Below are 27,774 nucleotides of genomic sequence, written 5' to 3' on the forward strand. Positions count from 1 at the left end.
CTATCAAAAATTAAAGTGAAAAGTAAAGAACCAATCAAAATTGCCCAAAATAGCCGTTTTAAAATAACTATAAGAATACTAATCATTATCCGTGGAAATATACTTACAGGCTGTAAGTAATTTCAACGGATGAAGATTTAACGGTTAAGATGGGAGCAAATTAACGGATGACAATATAATGGAGATCCGTTGAAATAAAAGGAATACAGAAAAATAATTGATTTTTATTAAAAATTTGTATTTCAACGGATGATCAATTTCTCAAGCATCCGTTGAAATGAAGTGTTTTGACTTAGCAAAATTTTCATAACCGGTTAAAAATCAAGTAATTTTCTGGCTTCTTTTCAGATTGCAAAGATATCAGAATCAGATTTATGAATAATTAAGCATACCTAACTCACTTACCAACCTAGAAAAGGTGGATTCATCCAGTGGTTTGGTAAAGATATCTGCAAGCTGCTTCTCACTTGGAACAAAATGAAGTTCCACAATATCATTCATCACATGTTCTCTAATGAAGTGGTACTTGATGTCTATGTGCTTTGTCCTTAAATGATGTACTGGATTTTCAGTAATTGCAATAGCACTTGTGTTATCACAGAAAATGGGAATCTTATCCACTTGTAGACCATAGTCCAACAATTGGTTTTTCATCCATAAAATCTGTGCACAACAGCTACCTGCAGCAATATATTCAGCCTCAGTTGTGGAAGTAGAAACTGAATTTTGCTTTTTACTGAACCAAGATACTAGCTTGTTTCCTAGAAATTGACAGGTTCCTGTTGTACTTTTTTTATCAATTTTACAACATGCATAATCTGCATCTGAGTAGCTAATTAGATCAAAACCAGAATCTCTAGGATACCAAATGCCAAGTTTTGGTGTTCCTTTGAGATATCTGAAAATTCTCTTAATAGCAATTAAATGAGACTCTCCAGGATCAGCCTGAAATCTAGCACACTGACAAGTAGCAAATATTATATCTGGCCTACCAGTTGTTAAATATAAAAGTGAGCTAGCCATGCCTCTATAATTTAAAATATCCACAGACTTTTCAGTAGTGTTTAGTTCAAGTTTAGTGGCAGTGGCCATGAGAGTTTTTGCAGATGTACAATCCATTAAGTCAAACTTCTTTAAAAGATCAAAAATATATTTTGTTTGACTAATGATTATTCCATCACTAACTTGCTTAACTTATAAACCAAGAAAGTGAGTTAGTTCTCCCATCATGCTCATTTCATATTTACGTTGCATTAGTTTGACAAACTTTTTGCAAAGTTTTTCATCTGTAGAGCCAAAAATAATGTCATCTATATATATTTGAACAAGTATACTAGAGCCATTAACATTTCTAAAGAATAAAGTTTTATCAACAGTACCTCTTGTGAAATGATTTTCCAAAAGAAATTTGGATAAGGTGTTATACCAGGCTCTAGATGCTTGCTTCAATCCATAGAGTGCTTTCAATAAATAGTAGACATAATCTGGAAAATTGGGGTCTTCAAAACCAGGAGGCTGGCTAACATAGACCTCTTCTTCCAATTTTCCATTTAGAAAGGCACTTTTGACATCCATCTGATAGACTTTGAAGTTGGCATGGGTTGCATAGGCCAGGAAGATTCTTATGGATTCAAGTCTTGCAACAGGATCAAAGGTCTCATCAAAATCTATCCCTTCTTGTTGACAGTAGCCTTTAGCAACCAATCTAGTTTTGTTCCTTATAACTATGCCATTCTCATCCATCTTGTTTCTGAATACCCATTTGGTGTCAATTAGATGCTTGCCTTTAGGCTTGGGTACCAGCTTCCATACTTCGTTCCTTTCAAATTGGTTTAGCTCTTCTTGCATGGATAAAACCCAATCAAGATCCAATAGAGTTTCTTCTACCTTTTTTGGCTCTTTCTATGATAGGAAGCTACTGTGTAGACATTCTTCTTGAGTAGCTCTTCTTGTCTGCACTCTTCAAGATGCATCACCAATAATAAGCTCACGAGGGTGATCTTTAGTCCATTTCCTTGCCTGAGGTAGATTAACTCTAGATGAAGTGGCCCTATGATTGTCTTGATGATTGATTGGGCTTTGATTAACAGAAACTCCCCCTGAGTTTATGGATCTTTGAATTGAAGGAGAAGTTCTTTCTGAATGTGATCTACCTTCATTGTCAAATCCAGTTGAATTTTCAACGAATCTTGATCTTTGTCTTTCCACGGATGCTGCAGAATGTATTTCAACGGATGAAGCATTTTGCAAATCAACGGATGGTGGATTATTTGCTTCATTAATTGTAGACTTTTTTGCATTTTCCAAAGGCCATGTTTCTTGATCACTTTCATCATCACTGTCATCATAAGTCATCTCAACATCATCAAATTTGAGGCTTTCATGGAAACCTTCATCTTGCAGTCCATTAATCTCCTTATCATCAAACACTATATGTACAAATTCCATAATAATGTTTCATCCGCTTTGGCATCAAACTTCCCATAGTGATCAGTTTGATTCTTCAACATAAAACATTTGCAACGAAAGACATGTCGAAAGTTTAATATTGGCTTCCTATTCTTGAACAATTGATAGAGAGTCGTACACTTTGCCTGATTAACCAAAGAGATATTATGAGTGTAGAAGGCAGTATTTACAGCTTCAGCCCAGAAATATGTAGGTAGCTTTGATTCTTCAAGCATTATCCTAGCAGTTTCAATAAGTGATATGTTCTTTCTTTCCACAACTCCATTTTGCTGTGGAGTCCTTGCTGCAGAAAACTCATGCAAAATCCCATTCTCTTCACAAAACTGCCTCATCACAGAATTCTTGAATTCAGTTCCATTGTCACTCCTGATTCTTCTTACTTTGAGATCATGATGATTGTTGACTTGTCTTATGTGATTGGTGATGATTTCACTAGCTTCAACTTTAGATTTGAGAAAATATGTCCAAGAGAACTTTGAGAAATCATCCATAATTATTAGACAATATCTCTTCTTAGAAATTGACAATACATTGACTAGCCCAAAGAGATTCATGTGCAGTAGTTGAAGAGGTTCTTCAATTGTTGAGTCAAGCTTCTTTCTGAATGATGCTTTAATCTGCTTTCCCTTTTGCCAGGTATCACACAATCCATCCTTAGAGAATTCCACTTGAGGAATGCCTCTGACCAAATCTTTCTTGACCAATTCATTCATTGTCTTGAAGTTAAGGTGGGATAACTTCTTGTGCCATAGCCAACTCTCATCTTTACTTGCTTTGGTGAAAAGGCAAGTCACAGAATCTTCACTAGAGTTGAAGTCAGCTAAGTATACATTTCCTTTTCTTACTCCTGTAAGAACCACTTTGTTGCTTTTCTTGTTCTTCACAACACAGGCTTCTGAGGTGAAACTGACTGAGTTGCCCTTATCACAAAGATGGCTGATACTTAGCAAGTTGTGCTTTAGACCATCCACTAGGGCAACTTCCTCAATGATGGCATTATCTTTTGAAATCAAGCCATATCTCACAGTATAACCCTTGATGTCATCTCCAAAAGTTATGTTGTCATCTCCAAAAGTTAACCCGTGAGCAGGGTAAAATCTCCAGTCATGTGCCTTGAGCACCCACTATCCAAGTACCAAAGATTCTGTCTGTTTCCCAGCACACATCAAAACCAAATCAAGTTGATTTTGGTACCCAAGTTTCCTTGGGTCCTGCCTTGTTAGCCGTCTTCTTTGGTTTCTTAGGCTTGTCCTCTTTTAACTTAGGAATTTCATATTCTTCCTTCGTTAAATGAGTAGAGCCTTTGATCCCATTCAAGTTTGCAGAATTATCATGCACAGTTGGATTAACATTGCATGGCATACTAGGTGTAAACATGTTATTCCAAAAAGGCATGCTAAATGGCATTTGTGGCATACTGAATGCAGCATAAGAAGGATTAGGTGCAAATGGCATATTAGCATAGTGTGCATGTAAATTGTATGCAGACATGGCAGACAATTGTGATGTGGGCATTCTAAGAAGTGGAGTGTGTGCAGACATGGAAGTGGGTCTGACAACTTTACAATTAACAGATAAATGATTAACACTACCACATTTGACACAAAATTTTCTAGGAGCATATTTTTCAAGTGTGTAGTTGTTATATTTGTTAATTCCCACTTTACCATTCCTATTACTCTTTCTCTTTGTCTCTGCATTTAAACTCATCATCTTCATCTTCTCTTTCAATTTCTTCACTGACAGGTGCCCTACATTCACTTTCTTTTCCTTCACTTGACTTGATTCTCCTGGAACAAAGTTCTTGGATACTGATCCATATTTCTTATTAAACTTAGTCAACTTAGCTTTACTGATGGGCTTTTTACAACTCAACGGATCTTGCTCCTTTTTGACTTTCAACGGATGAACCTCATCATCCGTTGATTCAATGTCTGTAAAATTACCATCAGTACAGCTTTGATTCAATTTCCATTTTTCTTTCTTCCAGGATTCTTCACAGAATGATTCAATTCCTTGAACTTTAGCAATTTGAGAGTGAACATCTCTGGAAGTCTTCCAGGCCTTGATCACCTCTTGCTCACGCTCAAGCTGCTTTTTCAAAATCTCTTCTTTCTTCAAGGATTCAGTTAGCTCTTCCTTAGCAATCTTACACTCAATTTTCATTTTCTCAAACTCAATGAATTGAGCCTCTAGCACAATATTTCTTTTACTTAAAAATACATTATTTTCCTTTAGCATATTGTTTTCTTTAGTGAGAGATTTAAGGGTTACTCGCAAATGATATAATTCAGTAGACATATCATTAATAGCATCATTGCATTCAACCTTAGATAAATGTGCTAGGTTAGTGGTGATTACCTGATTGCTAGCTGAACTTGCCTTTGTTTTATCTGAAGTGGCCATCAATGCTAGATTCACATAACTTGTGTCTACATCTTCTTCAATCCCATCTGCAGCCCAGTCATTTTCCTGAGTAATGAAAGCTGTTTCCTTTTGTTTGAGCAACTCAAAATATTTCTGTTTGTAATCAATAGGCTCAAATCTCTTCTTTCCAGAGTCAGACTTTCTGCACTCACTTGTAAAATGACCAGCCAAGCCATATTTGAAACACTTGAATTTAGACTTGTCAACCATGTTTCTTCCTGGCTTGGATGCTCCAAAATTCTTCTTGAATTTGAGCTTTGCAAATCTTCTTGATAGGAAAGTCAGATGCTAATCTATCTCATCCATATCATCTCGACACACTTGATCATCTAGCTCAGCTACTAGTCCCTTTCCCTTGCCTTCACAAACTCTAGGGTTTGGTGCAGATTCAACAACTTCATCCTTTATCTCCTTCTCTTTCTCTTGACTTGCTACCAAAGCAATTGCTCCTCCCTTCTTCTTTCCTCTTTCCATCTGTTCATCTTGCTCTATTTCAAGCTCATGGGTTTTCAGAATCCCATATAGTCTATCAAGAGTGTATTCCTTGTAATCTTGGGATTTTCTTAGAGAGGCTGTCATAGGTTTCCAATCCTTTGGAAGAGATCTCAGAAATTTATGGTTGGAATCTTTAGTTTGGTAGACTCTTCCATGCAACTTGAGAGCATTCAACAGTTTTTGAAATTTTCTAAAAATATCAGTAAGAGACTCACTTTCTTCACTGTAAAAATGCTCACATTGCTGGATCAAGAGTTGCATCTTGTTCTCCCTCACTTGTTCTGTACCATCATAGATAACCTGGATGGTATCCCAAATATCTTTTGCTGTCTTGCAGTTAATGATGTTATCAAACATGTCAGCATCAACACCATTAAACAGGATGTTCATGGCTTTCTTGTCCTTGTGGACTTGCTCAACATCAGGCTCAGACCATTCATTTCTTGGTTTGGGAACTGAGGGTTCATTTCCAGTAGCATCCCTCATTGGTACATGAGGACCTCTCTCTATGCAATCAACATAGGCTTCATCCTGAGATAGGAGATGCAGGTGCATCTTCACCTTCCAGTGGTGATAGTTGTCTTTGTCCATAAATGGAATCTTCACACCAACATCTTTTCTGCTCATCTTGTTGGGCTGTTGTGATCTTTAAACTCTTTGTACTTCAAGAGCTTGCTCTGATACCAATTGTTATTCCCATACAATCCAACAAGAATTACAGAAGGGGGGTTGAATGTAATTCTGGCTATTTTTTCTTGATTTACAGTTCTACACAAAATATCTCTAAGTTATAGAAGAATGCAAAATCAAATACAAGATATAATCTAAAAGAAAGTAATCAAACTAAGAAGTTTAAAAACTTTCTGGTGGATTAAACTTGATCCACCGAAGATATATTATAGATGGAGAACTCTGTGTTTCTAAAATGAACACAGTTGCTTACAAAGTTGAATACAAACTGTAGAGAAATTACTCTGAATATTGCCTGAACTATTTCTCTATCTAGAATGCATACATTTAACAATGTTTCTCTTGGTTTATATACTACCAACTTACAAGTGAATAAAACAAACTAATAAGACAAAATCCTATAATGTCTAATCACTTGTCTTCTTCATTTCTCTATTCTGGAGCTTGACTGAACCTTCGAGTAAACATAGAAATGGAAATGTTACTTTGTTCTCCAAAACCTGATTGCAGGCTGCCACTTTCCATTTACATCTAATCAACCCATGTGAATGTCAAGTCACTGTCAACGTCTCATTTTTAAAACTCCATTAGATGATCCGTTGAAATACTCCAAGGTTCATCCGCTGAAATGTTCCAGACTTCATCCGTTGAAATATAACTTGAGTCATCCGTTGATTTGTTGAAAGCTCATCCGTTGAATTGTACTTATATCATTTTTCTCCATTTCACTTATACAGAATTACAAGGAATCATTTATATACAATTGACCAACCTATTCTACATATCTAATTGGTATATTTCTTGACTAAGACATACATCAAAATTGAGACTATCCTAGCATTAAATTATGCAGGAAAGTGCTACAATACTTATATTACATAAGCTACACTTTCAACGGATCTTCATAAAAAGATCATCCGTTGAAAGCTACAATTATACTAAGTTAAAATATACTAAGGCATTTTGACTAATTATCATCAAGTTGCACATCTTCCTAACAATTTTGGTTGTGTAGGGCTTAATGCCCTTACAACTTAATGTCTACTAACTTTATTCTTAGTGAACTTGGAGAACACTTTTTGTAGCATAGAGATAGCTCAATAGCTGCAAAACTTCATATATTTTTATGAGGGTTTTTTCAATTTCCTTTATTAGTTTGTGTAGATTGTGTTCATTCCTCCTCTCTTCTCCTCATCATGTCCACAGAGATTGAGATCCATGGTCAATAAATGAGCCACCCCTTTGAATATATGTCAATTCAAGTTGAGGTAAAAATCCCATCTTTCATTTTCTTGATTTTGTATGGTATTTTCTTGATTGGTTTGGTTTGATTTGACTTGGGTTTTTTTGTTTGCAGAAGAAGATTAGTTTTTTAGGTTTGTATGTGTGTTTTCTTGATGGGTTTGGTTTGATTTGAGTTGGAGGTTTTTATTTGCGAAAAGATTCATTTTTTAGTTTTGTATGTATGTTTTCTTGATTGGTTTGATTGATTTGATGGCTTTTGTATTGGATCGTCTAGAATGTCTACTACAAGTGAGTTGTTTTTTTATATTGTTAGTATTCATTCTGCAATGTTTTTGTGTTTTTTTGGAATTGTTGTTCTGTCTTCTGACCATAGTCCTTTATATTATATATATTTGGTTTATTTTGTTTTGTTTATTTTGTTGGTTGCCTTTTGTTGTTGTGTTGGTGGCCCAAGAGAAGGTATATATTGCATTTTTTGCTGATAGTGCGTTGGACGAGGGATTGACCAGTGATCCTGTTGATTCTAATAGCTGCGGGGAAGGTTCTTTACCGCCTTAAAAACCCTAGAAAAGACTCCCACACTCTCTCTCAGCTCCATCACATGCTTTTATGATCTCCATCGCAGTCTCTCCAACCTTTTTTCGAGTACTCTTTTGTGTTTCGAGTTTTTTTATTTGTTTAATTTGAGTGTTTAAGCTGTTTGATTAAGTGTTGATTAATGTATATGTGTATTTAGTTGAAATGATTTGTGATTATGTTTAGTTTTTCTGTTTAGGTTGTTTGATTGCGCGTTTATATGCTTTAGGTTGTTTAATTGCGCGTTTATATCTGTTTAGTTGATTTATGTTTGCGTTTGTTAGACTGAAATAATGCGTGCATTGTGACTATGTTAAGTTCTTCTGTTCAGGTCGTTTAATTGCGTGTTTATTCAAGTATTTATATTTATTTAATTTGAGTTTTGATGCTGTATAATTATTTGTTGACTGATGTATGCGTGTATTTAGTTAAAATGATGTGTAATTATGTTAAGTTTTTTTCCCAGTTTAGGTTGTTTAATTATGTGTTATATGCTTTCGTATGTTGAGTATTTATTTAAATTCATTGTTTAGGATGTTTGATTAGTTGTTGATTTATGTATGTGTGTGTTTAGTAGAAATGATGTTTGATAATGTTTAGTTTTTCTGCTTGGATTGTTTGATTGTGCATTTATATGCTTTAGGTTGTTTATTTGCGCATTGATATGCTTTCGCATTTATATCTATTCATTTGAGTAGTTAGATTTAGATTGTTTATCATAAGGTAGTGATGTGATTTATAGTTATCTTGCCAATTGCATGTGATGGAAAGTTCCTTAAGGAGCAGACTTTTCAACGGATATAAATATGCACAATTTCGTATGCTTGACTTTAGTGTTTAGTTGGTTTCTAATATGTACTCTATAGTTTATTACTTGATGGAACTTCCTGTATTCATCTAAAATCTTTCTTTCTTCTGTAACAGGTGTATGGCGTTGAACCCGTCGAGAGTCCTATTCTTTCTGGTGGAAAACCAGGTAAGTTATCTTTAGCATATTGCACTTTCTTTGTGGATGTTTCTTTTTTGTTGTCCGCTTCTTTCTCTAGAGATTTGAATATGAATTATTTTAAACTGAAGATAGAAATTAAGCGATCCAAAAGATAAAGAAGAACAAAATAAAAATCAATAAAATATGAATAAACTCCAGGTTACAGATAGCCCCAATTCGAGGAGAGGTAGACCTAAACTGAAGATAAGACCCAAATGATTAAAAGAAAATGCTATCTTAATAAGAAAAATCACATTCTGATTTGCTGTTTCCATTTCAGAAGCATAAAAATATTGAATGTAACTCAAAGTCACATCTTTCACCAACTATGTCATAAAATTGCATTGGAATATTGCTCACTAAGCATTTCCAGGGACTAAACTTTGCTCAATGCTTGCCTTTATAAGCTCTATTAGTTAGGTTGGATTGTTATAGTAATTAACACACTGGAATGGAACATTTCTTTATCTATGTCTTTATAATTAAGATTTCGGATAATTACATTTTATTTGCTCAAGTTGAGGCATACGAGTTACGTAAATACGTTGCACTACAAGAAAAAGGGACATTTTGTGTACCTAATGATATAATATGTATGCATTAAATTTTAAGTTTAGTTTTAATCCAGCATTTTCCTAGACAGGGTTTTTTTACTTGCGAATTAAACATTATAGTTTCTGTCAGATTCGTATGGATATTGTTTGTACAATGTAAAATATTGGAGAATATAAACCTTTCAAATAACGTTTTATTGGCTTAATTCTATTTTACTTGAATGCCATTTCACTCTTTTTTCGTTAGTAATGTTATAGATTTAAAATATAAATGAGGTTGATAATCCTTTTAGTAACTGCAGGTGCTTTATTTAATTGGATGTGCATTTTTTGCCATTGAATCACTGATAAACATCTCGGTTATTCAGGTCAACATCCTTTGATGCTTCAGTCGTTTTTTTTCCATGCCTCCATTCTGATTATTTTTGAAGTTTTGTATATTATCCTCACATGTATGCCTTTATCTTAATTCTTGGTGCAGCAAATCTACATGTATTTCCGAGGTAGTGGGAAAGCTGCAGAGATGAAACGGGAAGCCGCAAGAACAATGGATGCTGTATTATAACACCGGCCTATGGATTCAGTAAGTTGGCACTTTTCCTCGATTTGCTTTATATACGACTGAGAGTCATAAGCTTGATGGGATCCCTCTTATCCTAAATGTTACAAACTTTGTAATTTGCCCCTCATTTTTGGTCTGGCAAGTTTGAAGAATATATTATACCTGCATAAATTGATATGCCTCATCTTAAGATATATCTGTTAGTGAAGTATGTTCTTCTCATTTTTAAGCCAATGAATGACAAATTCATACGTTTTCAAAAATGAAAACATTTTGTAACTTAAGATTGTTTAAAGTGCACTCAAATACATAGAGATATATTGTGAAAATATCTTCCAGACAGAAAAAAAGTGATTGTGAAAATATCCAGTTTCTTCTTTAATGGATATAATGTAAGATTACTTAACATGCAAAAAAAAATATCGAGTAAGATTGACTACTAACTCTTTTTTGTCATTATTTTGGCAGGACTAAGAGTGCTCTAAATTTTGGGATTTTCTTCCTCGCTTACTTAGTAAGCACTTTTCTTCTTTTAGTGTTAGTGCCCCTTTTGTTTAAGAAGTCTTGCTTATTTCGTTTCACCGCGTAGTTCCATATAGGATTTTGTTGTTTGACTATAATTGCTCCTCCGATATTTTTTGACAGAAAATCACTCACGTAAGATTTCTTGATCATATTAAGTCTGAACTATTAAATTTTATTCATGGAGACATTAGAATCTATGTTAGATTGTTAATATTGAACTTTACTAATCAGTAGAATCTTGAAATGAAAGCAAGTCATTGGGAAACTTTTTGTCAGGGAGAGATATGTGTAGTATTACATTTTCTGACCAACAGTTATTCTTTGCTTTTTAATGCAGAGGAAACTTGTCAACGCTTGATATGTGTAAAATATTATAGACATGATTTAAGCCTTGATCGCCATTCCAGTCTAGAAGATTAGTTGGAAGATTGAAGCACTAGAAATCAATACGGAGGAATGACCTACATAAAGTTTAGATTATTTTCATTTTATCAATCTGGAGGAATGACCTACATAAAGTTCAGATTATTTTCATTTTATCAATATGGAGATTCCATACCAGTACATCCACTACTAGAAATAGTGCATACGACATCACCCCTTAGACATCAGTTAGAAATGTCAACGATGTTAAAAGCAGTTCTAACATCCGTTGCCTTAAAACCGATGTTAAAGGTATTGTAAGATATCAGTATGTTAATCAACCGAAGTCTATAACCATTTTTTAAAAAATAAAATAAAAAATGTCCTCTTCTTTGTTTCCCCCGTTAATACACCAAAAATTCCCCCCTTTTTCTCCAGACCTCGTGTACTACCCCCTACGAGAATTCTTCGACACCCGAGTACCAGTCGTTTCAGCTCCGATTCACTTCCGAAAAACCCCAAATTAACCCGAATGCAATTTCATAAATGCATAGGGACAAATTATGAAAAAATAATTAAAAAATAGGACTCCTCAATTTTTCCTCCAGACCTCGTGTACTACCCCATACGAGAATTCGTCGACACCCGAGTACCAGTCGTTTCAGCTCCAATTCACTTCTGAACGACCCCCAACGAACGCGAATGAAATTTCATAAATTCATAGGGAGAAATTATGAAAAAATATTCAATAAACGGACCGCGTCAATTTTTCGTCCAAATCTCGTGTACTACCCCCTACGAGAATTCTTCGACACCCGAGTACCTGTCATTTCAACTCCGATTCACTTCCGGATGACCCCAAATGAACGTGAATGCAATTTCATAAATCCATAGGGACGAATTATGAAAAAATATTTGAAATACGGGCCGCCTCAATTTTTCCTCCAGACCTCGTGTACTACCCCCTACGAGAATTCTTCGACACTCGAGTACCTATCGTTTTAGCTCCGATTCATTTCCGGTCGACCCCAAATGAACGCGAATACAATTTCATTAATCCATAGGGACAAATTATGAAATAATATTCAATAAACGGGCCGCCTCAATTTTTTCTCCAGACCTCGAGTACTACCCCTTACGAGAATTCTTTGACACCCGAGTACCTATCGTTTCAGCTCCGATTTACTTCCGGACAACCCCAAATGAACGCGAATGCAATTTCATAAATCCATAGGGACAAATTATGAAAAAATATTTGAAATACGGGCCTCCTCAATTTTTCCTCCAGACATCGTCTACTACCACCTACGAGAATTCCTCGACACCTGAGTACCTATCGTTCAGCTCCGATTCACTTTCGGACGACGCCAAATGAACGCGAATGCAATTTCATAAATCTATAGGGACAAATTATGAAAAATATTTGAAATACGGCCGCATCAATTTTTCCTCCAGACCTCGCGTGCTACCCCCTATGAGAATTCTTCGACACCCGAGTACTTATCGTTACAGCTGCGATTCACTTCCGGACAGCCCCCAATGAACGCGAATGCAATTTATAAATCCATAGGGAGAAATTATGAAAAAATATTCAATAAACGAGCCGCCTCAATTTTTCCTCCAGACCTCGTGTACTACCCCTACGAGAATTCTTCGACACCCGAGTACCTATCGTTTCAGCTCCGATTCACTTCTGAATTACCCCAAATGAACGCGAATGCAATTTCATAAATTCATAGGGACAAATTATGAAAAAATATTTAAAATACGGGCCACCACAATTTTTCCTCCAGACCTCGTGCGCTACCCCCTACGAGAATTCTTCGACACCCGAGTACCTATCGTTTAAGCTGCGATTCACTTCCGGACGACCCCCAATGAACGCGAATGAAATTTCATAAATCCATAGAGAGAAATTATGAAAAAATATTCAATAAACGGGCTGCCTCAATTTTTCCTCCAGACCTCGTGTACAACCCCCTACGAGAATTCTTCGACACCCGAGTACCTATCGTTTCAGCTCCGATTCACTTCCGAACGACCCTAAATGAACGTGAATGCAATTTCATAAATCCATAGGGACAAATTATGAAAAAATATTTGAAATACGGGTCTCCTCAATTTTTCCTCCAGACCTCGTGTACTAACACCTACGAGAATTCCTCGACACCCGAGTACCTATCGTTCAACTCCGATTCACTTCCGGACGACCCCAAATAAACGCGAATGCAATTTCATAAATCTATAGGGATAAATTATGAAAAAATATTTGAAATACGGCCGCATCGATTTTTTCTCCAGACCTCATGTCCTACCCCCTGCGAGAATTCTTCGACACCCGAGTACCTATCGTTTCAGCTGCGATTCACTTCCGGACGACCCCCAATGAACGCGAATGCAATTTATAAATCCATAGGGACAAATTATGAAAAAATATTTGAAAGATGGGCTGCCTCAATTTTTCCTCCAGACCTCATGTGCTACGCCCTACGAGAATTCTTCGACACCCGAGTAACAATCGTTTCAGCTCCGATTCACTTCCGGACGACCCCAAATGAACGTGAATGCAATTTCATAAATTTATGGGGACAAATTATGAAAAAATATTTGAAAAGTGGACCGCCTCAATTTTTCCTCCAGACCTCTTAGTATCCTTTGAAGAGTCCAAGTTATTTCTTTTCCACCTTTGTATCAGAACACCAATCTTTCAGGCATTTTAAATGTGCTTCTGATTCCCCTTACTTCATCTATTTCATCCAAGTAAAGGTTAATGGTTTAGAATTCCTTGATGTCACAGATGTAGGATAGGTTTTCTTTATTTTCCTTGGGTTTTGGTTTTATAAGTGCTTTGGGAGTTGGCATGGTTGGTTTTTGCTTTTTACCTGCATGTTTGGTTTTCTTGGGATTTGGAAGAATGAATATTTTAAAGTCAGGGATAGGCAAACTTTCCCAATCTATTGGCTCTTCTTTAGGGATGATAGGCTCTTCAAATAAATTTATCCCCTCATACACCTTAGCATATTAAACTGGCTTCTTGGGAGGCACAAATATTTGAGCTGTTGTGGTAGGTTGGGTTGGAATGCTATCTTCTGTCTTGTTTATGTCTTCAATTACCATTTTCTTCTTAGCTTTGAATTTCTCCCTTTCACCAATTTTCCACTATGGCTTTTATTCTTTAGGTGGAGGAGATACAGTAGGCACAATCTTCTTAGCCTTTTTAACAATCTTTTTGATAGTCTTTTTTACTAAGAAAGATTTGTCTTTTCTCCTGTCTTCTTCCTTCTTTGCTTCCACAAACTGAGGGTAACCACTCATAATGATAATTAGCTTTCCATGCCTGTAGATAGTTGCCATTATTTCCTTTAGATTGACATTATAACATTTTTGAAGTTGGCAATGGTAGCTCCCATCAATTTATTTTCATTAGGCCTGGGAGGTGCATAATCTTCCTTAAATGGCTTCTTGGTAGAGAGCCTAGATACTCTGGGAGTTAAATCCCACATCTTTAGCATATTGGAAGGTTCACCTTTATACTTCTTCCCTCCCAACTACATTTCATCACTGATGATTGGTCTCAATAAGTATTGAATTTTTTTGTTGAGCCAATCACTTATTTTTCAAGTCCATGATCAATGTCCTGCTTGTCTTCTAAGCTCAACTTTGTTGCAGCTAACTGATGGCTTGGGCATGGTGATGGTAGGAATCAACACATTTGTTACTTGTATATTTAGCCCCTTCTCCCCCTTTTTGTTAACATTTAGTGGCTGAGGGGTTGAAGTTTGAGCTTCCACCAATTGCTAAAGGAAGGTTGTTTGAGTTTCTTGATTTTGAAGTATCTTGGCCATTGAATTTTCCATTGTAGTCATCCTTTCAGACAGGGCCTCAACTTTTCTAGAGAGGTCAGCCTCCTTCCTAAGTTTTAACTTAATTTCTCTCATAGTGGATGCAGGAATTTGATTTTCCACTACCTTCTTGACATTGTCCTTAACTCCAACAATTTGTCCTTTAATGTCATCCATATATTGAGTTTGTTTCAAATGCTGATTCTTGTAGAGTTGCAGTGACTCAAGATGTGACTGGAGTAAGGACTTCATTCCTGCATCTGTAGCCGTGTCACTGGATGATTTTGTCTGATTGATAAGCTTTATTAGAGTTTAAATGAGATGATGAATGTTGCTTTCCCTGTTGAACATCTATGCAGGTAGGTGTGAGCTTGAACTAGGGCCTTCACCTCCCCCTATGTTCCTTACCTCCTCATGAGAAGACTCTTCATCATCACTAGTTGAACCTTCATCAAAATTAAAATCATCCCCAGCTCCTCTCTAAATACACATAAATACCAATGTGGATCGATAGATGATTATTTCATATCGAACCATATCCACACCAACAGTGATCTTTGTGACGCTGTTGAGAAAAGCACTCATGTAGCCATCCATGATGTGAGTTTACTTGCTTCAGACCATGTAAGAATATCATGAAGGTTGCATCATTATTTGTGAGAGTCTGTTTAGAGTGGAAGAACTTATTGGTTGTGTCCCACTTCTCACCGGACTTCATCTGAACATATAACTTCCATTCCTGTGCCTTGATACTGTAAACCTTATGTTTCTCTTCATTCTCCTTCTTTGACAGAGCAACATGTTATATTTCATGATATCAGAAACAATTCATAGATATATCCACAGAGGGAGTCCATCAGAAGTTCGCCAGAAGATGGTTTCAAGTCTCATCATAGTCTGATCATCAGAAGATGCTTCATCAGAGTTAGATGTTCAGAATTAGAAGTTAGTTAATATGAATATGTTTGTAATTATAGTAGAATATATATATCCCACATTACAGGGATGTAACTATCAATTACAAGATATATTTTCATGTATTCAATTAGAGATTAATTTTTATGTATGTTTAATTGATAGGCAACTGTGTAACAATATATAACCACAACTTAGGTGTACTTTATAAGTTAACGAATTGTAATATTCATATTGTAACCTAGCAGCTCTCGAATATATTGTTAGAGATAAAGTTTAATCAAACATTTTTTGATTAATCAACTGTGTTCTTCTTATGTTGTTTATTAATTCCGCAACAAATAAATCGTAACTTCTAACACATAATTTTTGTATGTCTTACTCATGCACATAATTTTTATTCATTCCAGATTTATTTCTATTAACAAAAGTAGATTCAATCTATAATTATTGACTATAACGCATATTCGTTTATAAAGAACTTTGACACAAATAGAATTATAGCATGAAAGTGTCATCATTCTCTCATAATTGTATACACAAGACCACGTAAATAAATTTAAAAAAATGTACGATTATAATTAATTAAATAAACAATCTAAAATTATTATTAAAGAAAAAAACAAAGTCATTTGTGCATCGCACGAGCTGTAAGCTAGTATTTTCTTGTTAAAAATATCGAGAAATTGAAGAAAAAAGACATATTACAAATTTTACATCAAGTTTTTCTATTTAATGTAGAATATCCAGTTATTTTTGGTTTTGCACTCAGTATTCTATTCAGTTTAGAAAACATAGTTATATTTGATAATTATGAAAAATCAAAAATAATATTATATGGATAATTTATTTATTTATTTAAAGATCTTCGTTAGAGTGTTTTAAAAATTATTTAATTTTCGAAAATAATCAAAACTCGAATTTTGGAATGGTAAACTCAAAAGTACATGTTTCAGCGGGTTGAGCTATCCCTGAGAGATATACTTTAAATAAATTTTCTCGTTAATTTTAGCTCAAATGAATTTCATATATTTTGGTAAAAAATAATATTATCATGTGACATGTGATGTAGTAGATGTAATACAATGAGTTATGACTTATAATTAATCAACCATACAAAACAACTAAATAATAATACAAATATACAATTAATAAATAATCAAGATAAATTAGGTAGCAAAATTCGAATAAAATACTCCCTCCGTCCCATAAAACAATTCCAATTTTGACTTTTAACAATATTTACGGTAAGCGATTGACTAATAATTAATATTTATAAGATCAAACATAGTCATGAATAATTTTGATGGATCCGTATTTATGAATATTTTAATACAATGAAATTTTATATTTAATACTTATACGAAATTAAAGATATTAATAATTATTGAGAAACCTGTCTAAAGACCAAACATTTTTAGGGGGAAGGAGTACAAACACGACCCCTATAAAACACTCTATCACAACACAATTAAAATCCAGGGCGTAACGCGTAAGCCTTTTTTATATTAAAAACCCTAGCTTCCTATATAATCATCTTCTTCGTTCTCAACCTATACACATACTCGCTGTATCGATTACTGTATTGTTAATCTTCTAGGGTTTAATTGATAAACATACTCGCTCGCTGTTATTATCTGAATCTAGGGATGGGAAAGAATGATTTCTTAAGCCCAAAGGCAATAGCAAATCGAATGAAAGCAAGAGGGCTTGAAAAACTACAATGGTATTGTCAGATGTGTGAGAAACAATGTCGAGATGGGAACGGATTTAAATGTCATTGTATGAGTGAAGGTCATCAACGTCAGATGCATGTGTTTGGTCAGAACCCTAATTTTGTCGTTGAGTGTTTTTCGCACGAGTTTGAATTCACTTTTCTGGAGCATATCAAGAGGAGTCATGGGATTAGTCGTGTTGCGGCTACGTGTGTTTATAATGAGTATATTGCTGATAGGCATCATGTTCATATGAATTCTACACAGTGGGTGACGTTGACTGAGTTTGTTAAGTATTTGGGCAAGACGGGGAAGTGCAAGGTGGAGGAGACGTCCAAGGGGTGGTTTATTAGGTATGTTGATAGAGGCGATGATTCAGAGAGGAAGAGGAAGAGGATGAGGGTTAGGGCTGATTTGGTGGATGAGGAGAAGCAGGATTGGGAGATTATGAAGCAGATTGAGCGTGCGCAACAGAATAATATGATGACGAATGAGGGCAAGTTATTTAAGAGAGGTGAAAGTGATGGTGGCAAGATTAAGATTAAGCTTGGGGCGGGTAACAAGGAGAAAGGGGAGCGTTTGAGAGTGGTTTTTGATGAGGGGGAAACTGGGGGGAATAAGAAGAAGAAACCTAAGAAAGATGCTACTGAGAAAGCATCGAAAGCATCGGCTTTGGATGAGGTGATGAGGGAGCAAGAGATGGCCAAAGAGCATAGAAACAGGAAGGATTACTGGTTATGGGAGGGGATTGTTGTTAAGGTAATGAGTAAAACTCTAGGTTATTATAAGCAAAAAGGCGTTGTTCGTAAAGTGATTGATAAGTATGTGGGAGAAATTGAAATGATTGACACTAAGCATGTCCTTAGAGTGGATCAAGAGGAGCTTCAGACAGTTATTCCCCAAATTGGCGGCCTCGTGAAGATTGTTAATGGTGCTTATCGTGGATCAAATGCCAAGTTATTAGCTGTTGATACAGATAAATTTTGTGCTAAGCTGCAGATTGAGAAAGGAATATACGAGGGAAGGGTTCTGCCCGCTGTTGAATATGAAGATATATGCAAAGCTCTCTTGTGACCGCAAGTATGTAATGTATTTTGCTCTTGTATTGCTGTTTTTTTTGTTTGTTATTTTCTAGTTCGTATCGAAACATGCACCAGTATTTGTTAAAAAAAATTTAATATTTTGAGTAAATGTCACACTAATCCTAAATCCAAAGAGCCAAACAGCTCCCTTTTGAATGGGCATCTGGATTCAGTTCAAGGTTTGGTCTGTTTTACGTTGATTACCATGACAAGCTGAGAAGACATGAGAAGGAGTCAGTTTATTGGTTTAAGAAATTCTTGGCTCCAAATTAGTTTAATTAGGCTTAAAGCAATCGTAAAATCAAACATTAGAGATTTTAAAAATATCTTTTCGGGAACTTTGCAATACTACTGTGCATCTTTGGCTTTGCATTAAGTTCTCTTTAGAACTTAACAAAACAAGTCTTACATGATTTTTTGATTCATTATTTGACGAAATGAACTAAAGGGTTATACTGAGAAAAATGTTGGTAGAAAAAATATATTGTTGCAGATTACTCACATGCCTTCGTAGTAGATTATATGTATTGATAATGAGAGAAAAACAGCATGAACCAGATGGAAATAAACCAAAACTTCTCGATGATTTGGTTCCTTCTTTAACTTATCAGGAAAAAAGATAAATGAGTATTAATCCTGCTTTTTCAGAAGACCTTCGATAATATAACAAAAAGAAACCAAAAGTTTTTCTCTTGATTCTTCAGCTAATTTAAATAGTGAAAGATGCAAATTTCAAGGGAAATTTTGCAACAGTTTCTAAGGATCGAAAGACCAGCATCTAGTAGCTATCTCCTGCAATAGAAATTATATCTACTGATAAAATGAACTTACAGTATTGCTCTGCGAAATGTTAGCTTTTTAGGCTAGATCATCGTCTCAGGTTATGGTTTCCCATCTATCGACCAAGTGTGAGATATCAATGTTTCTAATTTATATATATAAGTCCATATGGATTATAGGAACACCATGACCAAAGATTTATTTTTCTGCAGAGATAGTGCTCTGATTCTTAAAACTATGCACTTTGCTAAAACTTAACAGGCACTTAAAAGATGAACAGATCCTCTAATCGGATAGAATGACCCAAAGTTGCATAGGAAAATAATAGCGTAACCAGTAAGTCCTGCGTTGGAACCAATTGTAATCAGGTCAGAAAATGTTCTGGGATCTCCTGTGGCTGCTAGTACGATATCCTGCAACATGGGAAAGTAAAAGTTTAGCAGCTGAGTGAAGGACCTTAGGGTCTGCACGAGCACATATAGAAGATCCTAAGATCATCATTAAGTTTGTAAATTAGTGAATGACACGAGGAAATGAGAGAACAGTTTGGTGCAGAACTTGACAGAAAACAAAACTAAAAGCCCATCGAACAGAGAATATTAGGGACTGAACCATAACGAAAGCACTAATACTGAAAATTCATTGTTCTTAGATTACACATAAGTGGAAACAAGAAACAAGCAGTCTGGCACTAACCCTGTCTAGTTCTACAAATATGCAGGTGAAACTCATTACAAACAGAATCATATTACTTGTATGTTAGAAACATAGAAAATTGCCTGCTTGCAATATATCAAGGTCTTATAAGTAATATTGTTAAACGGTGTTAGAGAAAGGCCCAATAGGATCATATAATTAACACCCCCTCACTCGAACCTTATTCCTCCCGCCAGCCTAAACTCTGATAACCAGCTCATCTAAAATCTTAAGATGTTAGAGGAAGGCCCCAATAGGATCATATAATTAACAGTTTAAATGTACAGCCTTCTTTGACATTTTTTTAACCTGGTATTCTGCGCCATCCTTTCTGCAGAAGGACATGTCTAAATAGTTTTACCTGGTTTTCTTTGGTTTTAAATTTACAGTCTCCTTTAATCAAATCCAATGCCTCTTTTGAAACTTGCACTTGGCTCAGAAGAAGAAGCAAGCCAAATAATCAAGGAAAACGATGAGGATAAATAAATAGATAGATGACAATAACTAAATGGACAAAATATTAAAAAGATACATGACCGTTTGGAATCAACAATGATAAATAAATAAATAATTGACCAAAGAGAAAGTAAGAATCTGAATATGTCAATGATAAAATCAATTCAATATTAAATTATAATACGGCAACATGCTTATTATAATGCCTGAGAACTGTCAGTATTTTCTTGTTCTTGGTTGGTATATGGTCTGAAATATGTGCAGAAAAGTCAAACGACAAATAAAAAATGGATGGAATGCTGTTCAACATATACAGACGTAGATTTTCTGAACATTTCCACTCTCTTCCTCTATAAAGATAGTATCCATTCATTCGATAACCACTGCACATTAAGAAATTTTGAAACATGGTGAAATTTCAAAGTTCTGTTGATATTGGTTTGGTTGTTGCACTAATGGTGGTACTATTACTTGTCAAGATTAGTAGCTTGAAAACTAATGATGCTAATACTAATATTAGTAGAGCATGTTTTCCAAAGGGTTTTACATTTGGAACTTCCTCTGCAGCTTACCAGGTTAGCTCCTTTTCGATGATTCTATTCTCTGTTAAGTTATCGGTTCTTCTAAAACGTAATTTTAAGGATCAATTGTATGTTAAGTTTATAACTTGCAACATTAATGTCTTTTCAGTATGAAGGAGCAGTGAAGGAGGGTGGAAGGGGAGTTTCCATCTGGGACACATTTGCACATACATTTGGTAAATTTATCCGAGATCTATGAAACTTTGCTAATACAAATGCGATCTTCAATGATTTGAACTTGAAGTGACAATGTTGATAACAACACTGCAGGAAAGATAACCGATGGAAGTACTGGTGATGTAGCTGTGAACCAGTATCATCTGTACAACGTAAGCACGTGTACTCTAATTGTTTTCATTAGAGCTGAACACATTTTTAACTACCAGGCACAATATGTTATATTTACGTTAACACTGATGTGCTTGCAACAGGAAGATATTAAACTTATGAAATATATGGGAATGGATGCTTATCGGTTTTCCATCTCTTGGTCTAGGATTTTTCCCAGTAAGCTATCTTCAAACTCTTTTCATGTGCTAAAAAACATGTTTTCAGTTTTTGAATTACGAAACTCTAAAGTATTTCCCATGGGAGTTTTCTGGTAAATTTTCTTATTCAGTGCTTCTCTCTCAGATGGAACCGGGAAAATCAATCAGGCTGGAGTTGATCATTATAATCATTTCATTGATGCTTTGTTAGCCAATGGTACTCCGAATGTCATATGTCAACCATAGTCAAATTAAGCTCTTCTGAATAACACTCACTGACAAATTCTTGTATTTTTTTCCTAGGGATTAAACCATATGTTACCCTTTACCATTTTGATCTTCCTCAAGCCCTGGAAGACAAATACCAAGGTTGGCTCAGCTCCCAAATAATGTAAGTAAATTATATTCTTAAGCTTTGTTTTGCACTAACTATGAAATCATATTAAAATTTTCCAGGTGTGGTAAAATCAGAAGAGAATTGTTTTTTTGCAGTAACGACTTTGCCACATATGCTGAGACGTGCTTCCAGGAATTTGGGGACAGGGTGAAGCACTGGATAACTTTCAATGAGCCCCATGGTTTTGCCATAGCTGGCTATGATTTAGGATTCCTGGCACCAGGAAGATGCTCCCTTCTTGGACAATCGCGCTGCAAGGAAGGAAATTCTGCAACTGAGCCTTACATTGTCGGTCACAACGTTCTACTTGCTCATGGAACAGCCACAAATATTTATAGGAAAATGTACAAGGTACATATGACTGATTACAGTTTTTTTTTTACTGCTGTGATAAGTTGATTCTGCTTGACATAAAATAAAGTGCAATGTTTCTGCATGTATGCGGATATTCTTAACTTCTTTAGTTATCTTTTCTAACAGCAAGTACAAAATGGAATAGTGGGAATAGCATTTGATAGTTTTTGGTATGAACCAATAACAAACTCTACAGAGGACATAGAAGCTGCAGGCCGAGCAATGGAGTTTAACTTGGGTTGGTAAGAATTTTCACTTGTACTTTTTTAGTTTCAAGGCAACCAGGATAGTTTCAAGGCAACCAAGGAACTGGTGATTTAGAGTGCATTAGGCTAAGTTGTTGTAAATTTTTAAATACTAAACATATCCTCATGCTTAAGTGCTTTACATAAAGTAGCACAAATCAGTGATTTTTCATGCATTGAATTATTATCCCCTCACTAGTGCAGGTTTGTTGATCCATTGATGTTTGGTGATTATCCGAGCTCAATGAGAAGTAGGGTAGGAAGTCGATTACCAAAATTTGGTGAAGCTGAATCCACTCTTCTTAAGGGCAGCCTTGATTTTGTGGGCATAAATCACTACACAACAATGTATGCCGCGAATGGTTCTGCAGAAAGCAACGACTCAATGGCAGACAGTGGTGCCATTACTCAGCGTATGTTATTTATGTGTAGCACTTTTACATTGACATCCTACTAATCATAGACTCTTCTATCATCTTTTATTGTTATACTTGGTAGTACATAACAAGTACACAAGCCATATCATTTTTTTTCATCATTATCATACATTTCTCTTCCTTAACTCAATGATGTTCTATATTGTTTTCCAGCATTCAAAGACGGGAAACCTATTGGTGATCGGGTAACTGATCTATCATCATTACAGAAATAACTCATAAAGACTATGATACAGTTTCCAATTTGTGTAATGACATATTCAGCTTTGTCGTTTTGAAATGCAGGCCAATTCGATATGGTTGTACATAGTACCTTGGGGAATGAGAAGTCTTCTGAATTATGTGAAGACAAGATATGGGAATCCCTTAGTCATAATAACTGAAAATGGTAAAACTGGTTACTCAATAACACTCTGCAGAACAAGATTTTTTTTGGAAAAAAAAAAGCCAATCTGACTTTATTTTTATTCCTCTTTTCTAAATGTTCATGCTAGGTATGGATGATGCAAATAACTCATCTATTTCCATTAAGGATGCGCTGAAGGATGAGAAAAGGATCAAATACCATAACGATTACTTGACAAACGTGCTTGCAGCTATCACGTAAGCCAATTCACTGCTTAGTAGACATGTTAAATCTGCTAATGTCATTAGTTAATGAAGATACTTAAAAAATCTGACCAAGCCTTGTAATTTACAGGGAAGATGGATGTAACGTGAAAGGATACTTTGCTTGGTCTCTCTTGGATAACTTTGAATGGGCATCTGGATTCAGTTCAAGGTTTGGTCTGTATTATGTTGATTACCATGACAAGCTCAGAAGATATGCGAAGGACTCAGCTTACTGGTTTAAGAGATTCTTGGCTCCAAATTAGTTTAACTAAGCTTAAAGCATTTGTAAAATCAAACATTAAAGATTCTAAAAATATCTTACATTATTTACTGATAAAATGAACTTACATTATTGCTCTGCGAAATGTTGACTTTTTAGGCTAGATCCTCGTCTCAGGTTTTGGTTTCCCATCTATCGACCAAGTGTAAGATTTCAATGTTTCTAATTTATATATATAAATCCATATGGATGATAATGTTATACTATCCTCAAGGTCATCATGGAGTTGATAAAGATGGACAACCAGTTTATATTGAAAGTTTGGGTAAAGTTGATGCTAACAAGATCATGCAAGCCACTACACTAGACCGCTATGTTAAGTATCATGTTCAAGAATTTGAGAGGAACTTTAATGATAAATTTCCAGCCTGCTCAATTGCTGCAAAGAAACATATTGATCAAAGCACAACCATTCTTGATGTACAAGGGGTGGTAAACCATTCTTGATGTACAAGGGGTGGTATGTGGATATTCTCATAATACGTAGGGTTGCTGAAATTTTGATGGCGCATAGTTGGGATAATTGTTATCTTTTACTTTAAATGCATTTCAGTCTCCAAATTTCTGTTGCTTGTTTTATAGCACACCAATGGATTTTGTTGAGTCGTCTTACCTTTGTAATATTTAGCATTTTATCGCGTTTCACGTTGCTTCTTTTCTTATTCCATCTGAAAAGAAGACATGGCTTAATATTGAGAGGTACTGTGCTGTAAAATTGAAATGAGTTACCTACGTGGTTGAATGGCAGGGACTGAAAAGTTTTAATAAAGCGGCCAGGGACCTTTTCCAACGTATTCAGAGTATTGATGGTAATAATCACCCCGAGGTAATAACTTCTCTGTAGTTACACTAATTTCTTAGTCTTTCCTAATTTGTGCCTGAAGTTTTTAACTCCTTATTACTTGATTTACTGTAGACCTTGTGCCGCATGTACATCATTAATGCTGGCTCTGGATTCAGGCTACTGTGGAACACAGTCAAATCATTCCTTGACCCAAAAACTACTGCCAAGATCAATGTATGTTTGTATCCATAATAACAATGATTCTGATAGTAGTGAAGTCAACCTGCTAAACAAGGTAATGGCTTTGTATACCAGGTCCTTGGAAATAAGTACCAAAGCAAGTTGCTGGAGATAATTGATGCTAGGTAAACTTCAAAATATAAAATACGTGTAACATTCCTTTCTGAATGTCGTTCAGGAAAAGAGCTGTTAGGTTTTATGAAATAATTTTATGTAAATCCTTTCAAAATGGGCATGCATTCTCCACTTGAGCATCTCTTAGGCACCTAAAGCTAATCTCTTCTTTCTGTAGTGAGCTCCCAGAGTTTTTAGGAGGTACTTGTGATTGCGCAAAGAAAGGTGGCTGTATGCAATCGGATAAGGGGCCATGGAATGATCCTGAGATCATGAAGGTTGTATTCTGTCTTCTTTCAGTTTTCAAATTTTAATATCTGGGAAATGGGGATTCATTATTTTATTATTTAATACTCTGTACTTTGTTTCTTACAAATATTACTTGCAACTTGGACAAACTCCGTGCAAGCTGACAAGTTTGCCCTTTCCCAAGGTATATACATTATCTTACCTTGCTATATTCAGATAAGTATTCCTAATGATTTTTTTGTTTTTGTTTTGCTTTAGCTCTTTTAATGTTATTCATAATCATTAATTTGAGTGTCAGGGCATTCTGGTATCAACTTGAATTATGACATTCAATATTTTTTTTGTTACATCTGATAGCTCAACACTTTTACCCGATCCATAATCCATGCAAGCCAAGTGATGGACTAAGCAGCCAGATTTTCAATGGGATGATGACCCTTTTGATGGGCATTGCGGCTATAGTCCAACTGACTAGAAATGTTTACCGAAGGCTTACTGCTGCCACTCTCTACTCCAGCTCTATGCCTGGTGCTGATGATTCTGTTAGAGGTCAGGCACATCCCTACAATATGCCTTCAGTAACTGTATCTCACAATGACTACTTAATGAAGATGAAGCGTATAAGCAATCTTGAGGAAACAGTCATCATTCTCAGCCAGAAACCGGCAACAATGCCGAATGCAGCTTTCTCTCGTGTCCATGATCTAGAACAAGAGATTTCAGCTACCAAAAAGGTATAGGTTTAGTTGTTTTTTTCAAAAAAATTATTAATTGATGATTAGATCAAAGAAACAACAAAATCTTGAATGGTGTTCATATATGTTGCTGCACCTATGTCTAATCATGGTATCTGTTCAGGATCTTGATGATGCCCTTGTGCAACAAGCACACCTCATAGCCTTCATGGAGAAGAAGAAGAAAAAGAAGTTTATTTTCTAGAGTGCAAAGTTGAATGTATTAGTGGAGGTATATACTGTGCTAAGCTAGAAGTTGGTAAATATGTCATTATTTTCATTTCAGAATTACCTTGTTAAGTACCCAGTGTAAAGCATTTTGTATTTTTAGAAAGGACTATATCCAATTTCCTCTCATTTCATTTGTATAAAGTATAAACTCTCTGGCATGGTTCTTGGCTGCTAATAACATGTGTTTTGGACACCTCATTTGCGTGTCTGGCATATTCAACATCTTTTCAAAAAAAAAATGGTTCACATCTCGATAAATATTTTCCCAAAAATACTTATCTTTGATCAATAAAAAGTTTACCTCGTCCAAAGTGTTCACCAAGTTCTCGTAGCTTTTTAATATTCCTTCCGTCCCATTATACGTTTCCTATTTTGACTTTTGACACTATTCATGTAAAGCGATTGACTATTAATTTATGTTTAATCTATAAAAATTAAATATAATCATGAGTGATAACAATCCGTATTTATGAGTACTTTAATATAATGAAATTTTTATATTTAATAGTAATACGAAATTAAAGATATTAACAATCAAAAGTGTGCGGTGATAAACGTGTCCAACACAAATAGAAAACGTTTTTAGGGACGAAGAGAGTAATATATTCTCTAAAAGAGCATTTTGAAATACGCGAGCGGTTACTCAAAAAATCATCTTGATGTATATAATCATCTTTTTGTCCAAATTTACACTTTTCTCAAATATGCCCAAAATCTAAATTTTTGCGGTACATATCTGGAATGGAATTGAACACATCAAGCTCCATGCTTGTTGAGTTGAGAAGAGAAACTATCCTAGTAAGTGCGTCGACCACTTGATTATTTTTTTCACTCTTATGTCTTAATATGAAAGCATATTCTTGTAAAGTGTAATCCATTTTGCATGTCTTTCACCTAAAGTTCCTTGATTGTTGATATGTTTTAGAGTTTCATGATCATAAATTAGTATAAATTTTCTTTAAATGAGGTAGGGATGTCAATGACGAAGGGCTTGGACTATGGCATAGAATTCAACATCGTGTATATAGAGTATCTTTTCTTGCTTCATCGTATACAAAAAATCTATTATTTTATACTCTACTATGATTCTATGAAATTACGAATATCTCAAGATTGATATGTGAAACAGTACTTGTATAATAGAATTCTAAAGTATGCATGGAATGGAACTTTATTTAATTTAAATAATGAAGATCCTCAATAATACATAATAAATATTTGAATTAGATGATGATAACTCTGTTTCTTCCCGGGTCTTCTCCTCTCTCACATATGCTAGAACCCTGTCCACGTGGTTTCTTGAAGAAGAAGAAGAGAGAAGAAGGAGCTTTTCAAAATATGTATAGTGGTGTGTGTATAGGTGTGTAGCAGTTAAATGTTTTTCAACCCCTAAAATCCTCTTTTTGGGGCCTTTTATAGGTCCCGAGATTTAGGGTTTTTGGGGTTTGTACCTCTTCATCCTAACCTTTGATCATTCTTGGTTGGTGAGTGATTGGACGGCTTGGATCGACTGTGGGGCTGGGTGTCCTTCTTCCACCAGTATTGTCTTCGGATCTTTACATATGGACGGCTCGGATGCAATTGTTCCATTTTGGGTAACATAAGACAGTTGACATTTTTGTCATGTGCCGTGTGGCCCCGGGGACCA

At 35.3% G+C, this 27,774-nt stretch overlaps 4 protein-coding genes across 5 annotated transcripts; all 4 read left to right on the forward strand.

The window, feature by feature from the left end:
- Positions 1–17,300: 17,300 nt before the first annotated feature.
- LOC141661304 (KIN17-like protein) lies at positions 17,301–18,370 on the forward strand. The gene is made up of 2 exons (XM_074468288.1): positions 17,301–18,297; positions 18,366–18,370. The coding sequence occupies exons 1-2, from the start codon at positions 17,301–17,303 to the stop codon at positions 18,368–18,370; spliced, it is 1,002 nt and encodes a 333-aa protein (XP_074324389.1).
- Positions 18,278–23,977, forward strand: LOC141659478 (beta-glucosidase 40-like). Of its 2 annotated transcripts, none has more exons than XM_074466366.1 (14): positions 18,278–18,446; positions 20,901–20,955; positions 21,071–21,137; positions 21,232–21,290; positions 21,393–21,468; positions 21,595–21,666; positions 21,753–21,840; positions 21,942–22,197; positions 22,327–22,442; positions 22,650–22,858; positions 23,036–23,067; positions 23,168–23,270; positions 23,377–23,485; positions 23,583–23,977. In XM_074466366.1, the coding sequence occupies exons 1-14, from the start codon at positions 18,412–18,414 to the stop codon at positions 23,755–23,757; spliced, it is 1,452 nt and encodes a 483-aa protein (XP_074322467.1). In that variant the 5' UTR covers positions 18,278–18,411; the 3' UTR covers positions 23,758–23,977. The 2 variants fall into 2 exon arrangements, with proteins under 2 accessions (XP_074322467.1, XP_074322468.1); XM_074466367.1 differs by having other exon boundaries at positions 20,904–20,955.
- LOC141661305 (phosphatidylinositol/phosphatidylcholine transfer protein SFH10-like) lies at positions 23,970–25,428 on the forward strand. The gene is made up of 6 exons (XM_074468289.1): positions 23,970–24,206; positions 24,523–24,600; positions 24,691–24,792; positions 24,874–24,923; positions 25,091–25,190; positions 25,420–25,428. Exons 1-6 carry the CDS (start codon positions 23,970–23,972, stop codon positions 25,426–25,428), a joined length of 576 nt encoding a protein of 191 aa, XP_074324390.1.
- On the forward strand, positions 24,292–26,319 carry LOC141659482 (phosphatidylinositol/phosphatidylcholine transfer protein SFH10-like). Its single transcript, XM_074466375.1, has 6 exons — positions 24,292–24,600; positions 24,691–24,792; positions 24,874–24,923; positions 25,102–25,345; positions 25,519–25,895; positions 26,020–26,319. The coding sequence occupies exons 5-6, from the start codon at positions 25,590–25,592 to the stop codon at positions 26,098–26,100; spliced, it is 387 nt and encodes a 128-aa protein (XP_074322476.1). The 5' UTR covers positions 24,292–24,600; positions 24,691–24,792; positions 24,874–24,923; positions 25,102–25,345; positions 25,519–25,589; the 3' UTR covers positions 26,101–26,319.
- Positions 26,320–27,774: the final 1,455 nt, after the last annotated feature.

The sequence above is a fragment of the Apium graveolens genome, chromosome 5 (assembly GCF_009905375.1).
Source record: "Apium graveolens cultivar Ventura chromosome 5, ASM990537v1, whole genome shotgun sequence".
NCBI lineage: Eukaryota > Viridiplantae > Streptophyta > Magnoliopsida > Apiales > Apiaceae > Apium > Apium graveolens.